The sequence below is a fragment of the Belonocnema kinseyi genome, chromosome 8, assembly GCF_010883055.1.
Source record: "Belonocnema kinseyi isolate 2016_QV_RU_SX_M_011 chromosome 8, B_treatae_v1, whole genome shotgun sequence".
Lineage (NCBI taxonomy): Eukaryota > Metazoa > Arthropoda > Insecta > Hymenoptera > Cynipidae > Belonocnema > Belonocnema kinseyi.
In genome coordinates this window covers 136,978,962-136,984,941 of record NC_046664.1, presented here as the reverse complement: position 1 = coordinate 136,984,941, position 5,980 = coordinate 136,978,962, and the positions used below count along the sequence as shown (strand labels likewise).

Genomic DNA, 5,980 nt, shown 5'->3' with positions numbered 1-5,980 from the left:
ATCGAGGGAATTTTGAGTAAGACCAAACTTGAAGCGAAAGAAATGTTTATTAGGATAAAATGAAGTTTTTTGAAAAGTATTACCTTAATTGAGTGATTCGTTGACAAAATAGAATCATTCAAATAGCACTGATCGAGCGCGTGAGAGGTGATAATTATTATCACCTCTCACGCGCTCGATCAGTGCTGAAGTGAAAATATTTAGTAAATTTTCTTGTCTGAAAAATTAAGTTTTTTTGATTTTTTACAGAAACAGTGAAAGATACAACTTTTTTGTCGAGAGAAAAAAGATGCGCCATGAAATTTCCTATGAAGTGATATCTTAAAAAGTTGAATTTTCGAAAACTGATTTTCAAGCCATCAGGGGCCAACTCGAGCGGCCTGAAGCGGCCAGGCAAATTTTATGCGTGGTTATAGAATCCGGAGTCTCAATTGTACACTGCCCTTTTGGATGCTGTGAAGAGAACCTTGGTTTTTAGCTCTAATTGGGCCGAACTCGATACATTTGATACAATTAAAATGTACTTTATTACTTTTATGCGAATTTCGGTAAGCCAGTAAAGTCGAGTAATGTTTTGCACGACTTTATCTAGGCCAACATGGACAATGTCATCGTGACTTGTTCTAATGAAATGTTTCTCCAATGACTTTGGCCCATAAAATAATCAGATTGCAGTTTTGTTTTTTTGGATATTGATCTTGTTTCAACGTCAGATTTTGCTCAAATTTGTTCCCATGTAAAACCAGTCGGCTGTGACATTTTTTCAAGGCATCAACGTGTTTCGTACGTACGCCTCTGCTATGTTCAATTTGATAATCGTACAACTGAAGGTACATGTCTTAGCTGAACGTTGAAGGATTTACTGTTCGCTTACTTAGTGTCAACCGAAAATTATGACAGACTGTTATTAAAATAGAATGAATTCGGTCTAGATATACTTGGTAGCGCGTAATCGCGTAGACCACGGCCAATAAATCCATCTCAAAACTGTGATATTTTGATTTTGTAAGAGTGTTCCTTTGGTTAAAAAATTAGACGAGCTTAAATTGACTGTTTTTTATTATTCGTCACTTTTAGGTAACTAGATAGATCGATATACTTATGCATTCCAGATTAGTTATCCTTATTTGTGAAAGAAACTGATAACAGTATTATTTGAGGGCACAATTTTTAGACCACTTAGAGTTGGAGATTAAAAAAAAAAAGAATAGTAGTCACAAATGTAAAGCTTCCTTCACGAATAGTGAAAACTCAACAAGATTCAAGTTGTAACATCTAGCGTTGAATATTATACACGAGTAGAAGTGGGCTTATGCACTACTGTTGGATCTTTACCGTCGTTATAATTGATAGAAGATTAAAGTCTACAATTCAAACAATAAATTGAAGTGTTTTATCAATCGTGCATTTACTTTCTTCATCCCTCGTGTCTATTTTCTTTCAGCTTAGTCTGGTACTTTGTTCGGAATGTGCTTGGAATCGGGAAATTAGCGATTGCCTGTATGCGTTCTCCACTCTGCGGAATTCCTTTTTCGTTTATTTTGTGTCTTAAAAAGGTAATCGCCAAATTAAGAAAAAGCTTATCCAATCGAAATTGCAGCTCGAATTTCCTTGCCAGTACACATATTTCGCTTAATGTAGTAAAATGTGAATCCTAAGTATTTGTTGCTACCAAAATTAAAATCAGGTAAATTAAAATTTTGTATTTTTCTAACAAGTTCATCAAAGATCTTATTGATAAACCGCTAAGATTACCGAGGTACGTTCATAGTCTAAACTGAATTTTTAAGAACCCATATTGTCCTAAAGTCGCAATAAATGAAGTCTATTTTACGGGGGAATGACATCTTAAAATGAAAAAATTATTATCTCTCACGCTGATTTTGTTTATTTCTCGATAGTCAACGCATAACTTGATTTCGTCATGGTCTTCATGTTGTCATCACTGCCTTCACTACAGTTCTGTTACGAGTTGCTTTTTTTATCTTTGGCTGGTACTTCCTCCAGATTTACTTCTTCTAATAACTCGTGAAAGTGATCCTAGATATTTTCGTTCCCTCTTGTTTATTAATTAATTAATTATTTTTTCACGCCCGTTGAATTGAGATTTAACAGACGCAAAACCGATTTCAATTCTAATACTGTAGAGCCGGTTGGTTCTGTTGTCGCCTGAGCTATTTCCAGTCTGGAGAAAAAATAGTAACACGCGAATTCAAAGGAATTGGCTTGCATTTAAATAAAATCGTGCTGACGCATTCAAACGAAATGCATTACTTTAAAATTTCGTGACGGTTTAGTACGAATAGATTAAATTTGACAATAAATTATTTTTTCACTCATTTATGTGAATTCATACACTGTACAGTGGGCCAGGAGCTGGCCAAAAGCTGAGTTTCCTAACTATCCCAATTTAATTTGTTTAATATACGTTTTTCTGTATATTTAAAGTAAAATATATTTTATAAAATTATGTCCTCTGTCATGTACTTCTTACCATATTTACGGCATACGAGGAGCGGCTTAAAATTTAATATTCTGTGACACTTATGTAAAATGAACATGAGATACGTGCATCTGAAAATAATTACGAGGTTTTCGTTTTGTATAAAACGATTTTTTAAACTTGCAAGTATGGTTTCTAGAGAAAATTAAACAATTAACATACCAATACGATGAAGTAATAATAATTTTAATCGTAATTTTATTTGTTTACATGGTCTAGAATCAATATTTTTTAATATTGATTTTTAAAATTTAAAAAAAATGCTATTCCCGCTAGGATAAACAAATTAACGTCAGAATTATTAATACATACACCAGGTCAAAAGCATTTAAATCAAAAATAAATATAAAGTTTCTTTTGTAGAAAATTAAACATCATACAATTATGAGGAATGACATTCGAATTCAACTAGTAGGTGTTGGGAAGAAAATATATTCTTGTTTCTCCGTAGCTTAGTGGGTTAGAGCATAAGACTGGAAACGTGAACGACCTGGACTCGAATCCCAGCGGAACTAGAGAGCATTGTTTTACAATTTTAAAAATCAATTTAAAAAAATTAATTCTAGTCCACGTAGAAAAAATAATATCAAAGTTATTAATACATTCACCTGGTCGAATAAAATTAACATAAAAAATAAATATAAACTCTTATGCGATCATGCTTGAAATCAGGGATACAAAAAACGACAAAACTGCACATTTTATACAATTTCAATTACCCAAGGGTCACACTGCATACGGATGTAAGTACCAAATTACAGAAATGCGTAGTATTGGTCTCAGATAATTTTTTTAACCCAACTAATATTTCTGTAAAAGATTATGGTCCATTTCGATTTAGAAGTAGGTTAAAATGCAAGTTAGTTTTTTTTTTTAGAAAGTAATTGAACCTTTTTGTCTGTTGTTTTCACCATACAATAGAGTTAAGTAGTAGCTTGAAAGTACATTTTTATTCTTCATTCATTCAAAAATAAAAAAGTTATGCAACTGTTTGTACCGCACTATTGATAAAGGGTTTTTTCGCATGTTGCTGCTTTTTTTAGGATGCTCCTTCTGCGATTGGATTAGTTAAGTAATAGCTGAAAAGTACTTTCTCGGTTTTTTTCTAAATGGAAAAATAAAACACCTACGCATCATTTTAGGTGTAAAAATGTTAGTTTTTTGGAACACGCCGATATTTGTCAAGGGCTTTCTCGCACATGTTTATTTTTTTTAATTGCACTTTTCGAAATTCAATAGATCTTGAAAGTACTTTTTTTTAGTTAAAAAATAAAAAAGTTATTCAACTTTTTAGGTATCAAAATCAGAATTTTTTGGGACGTGCTGTTCCTTTGAAGAATTTTTTCTCGGAGATGGTTGCTTTTTACAGGATGCTCGTTTTACGGTTCGATAAAGCCTAACAGCACCTTCAAACATTTTCACATTTTTATGTTTAAGATTAATCGCGTTAAAGTTTTTTGTTTCTCCTGTAAAATTCGGATTTTGGCACTTACACCCGTATGCAGTTTGTCCCTTTAATTCTTCGTTTTTTCTACGTTTCACTGCTCTAATTCATGTTTGTCGCCAAACAATCAGTTCTTTTTTACTTTCTGTGTTCGTTCCTATAGGTAGCTCCATTTATGTATTCATCCTTGTAATGTCTTAGTGGAGAATTTTTTAACCTCAATTTTAATTTAAATTTGATCTATTAATATGTATCCTTTTTCAAAGTATACTTTAGTAAAAACTTACGTAAGCAGGGCCTGAGCCAGATAAACCGCTAATTGCATTGATAAGTGACTCCGGCACACATTGAGTTATCCCAGTGTATGAAAATAACGTGTTTACCAGATCTTGGTCAGCAACAGTCGTATTTTTCAAACAATACACTAAAAATATAGATAAAAATATACAATTACAAAAAAATGACTCACTGTAAAGTAAGAACAAATAACTAACCTATTATGCCTTCACCAACCATCATTGGAGTATTTGGCATCGACCTGACTATTCTGGGATTTGGTGAGATGCAGAGGAGCGTCTAGAAAAATATAGGTCATTATAACAGATTGCAAGATACAAAATTTTTTGAAATTATATACTAATGCCATCAGGGGTTATTGTGGATCATTCCGGGCAATTATCACAATCATATATATTTTATTCAGCCCCATCCCCCCCAGGCATAAAGTTATACATTAAGCATTCAGATTATTCCCATATCATTCCACGCTACCCAGACATATGAAACAATCCATTCCCTTTACAGAAGAAGCGAACGTATAACTGATTCATTAAATTGCATTGATTAGTGTCGATTCTTAATTAAACCTAGTCACTCATGCAAAGGAAAGCCTGTTTTCTTGAAAAACATTACTTTTCATCAACTTAACATTACAGAAATAAAGATCAGATAGTTTCAAAATTGGGTTGCAGAGATCTCCTATTCATATATTAAAGTATACATTCCCAATTACTCACACTGCGAAATTACTTGATTTCATAATATACAGTATAATAGTGGGAGCTTCCGAATTAATGCTCCGTGTTCACTTAGCAAGCTTTTTTTTAACTTTTCGAGCAACCAATGCTTCACGTCCTTGAACTGAATACTTGTGAAAGTATCTAAACTACCAGACCTTTCTGTTCTTTCATACTGTCAAGACTTTACTTTAAAAACAAAATGGAAAAAATTCTGAAATTTTCACATATTCTGTGTTCTGCCTTTCTATCGCGTTTCAGTTTTCCAAAAAAATGTCAGAACCATTTAGACGTCATGGTGAGACATGGGACATTTTCAATACATTAGGATAGGCCTTATGTGCATAAGATGGGATTTTTGACTATACTTATCTAAACATCGAAATGGTGAACCCTTATCTAATTGCAACAAATTTCATATAACACTGTGACAAATCTACAGTCCCAATTTTTTAAAAATCTTCAGAAAATAATTTTATCCATACAATATCGTAACTGATGCAAGGTAACAGTAGAGGAGAGTGCCCTTGGTTGGGACGGTCCTTGGTTGCGAGGGCGGGGGTAGATGATATAGATTAAGCATCACAAATAAAAAGAGGTTGCTTAAGTTTTCCTTTATTATAAGGCATAAATGGCTAAAGTGAAAATAATTTTTTTAGTTTACTTCTAGATATGAACGGAAATCACCTTAGAGCTACCAATAGGAAAGTTTTATGATATCTTTCCTGTGAATTTCTATCATTTTATCGAAATATCTTTGGAAAATAAAAAAACATCTATTTGTAGGGAATTTAATTCATTTAATATATCCATTCATGTTTTTTTAAATACTCACATTAATTATGTGTACCAAATTATTTTCTATGCGCATAAAATATTCCTTGGTTGGAACACCTGCATGTTCCTTTCTTAGGACAACTCGCGCATGCGCGTTATATTCTATTTTGTTGTCGCTTACGATGACAGCAGATAGCAAGGAGAAAAACTGGTATAAACAATAGTTCCAATGTTGTAAAT

General features: G+C 32.7%; 1 protein-coding gene across 1 annotated transcript in view; it reads right to left on the bottom strand.

The window, feature by feature from the left end:
- The window catches only part of LOC117178718 (pyrroline-5-carboxylate reductase 3-like), a 278,006-nt gene that overhangs the window by 79,113 nt on the left and 192,913 nt on the right, over positions 1-5,980 (bottom strand). The window contains exons 5-6 of the mRNA XM_033370147.1: positions 4,442-4,523; positions 4,235-4,371 (exon numbers count right to left, since the gene is read on the bottom strand). Coding sequence (XP_033226038.1) covers positions 4,235-4,371; positions 4,442-4,523 — 219 coding nt within the window. The remainder of the gene's footprint in view (positions 1-4,234; positions 4,372-4,441; positions 4,524-5,980) is intronic.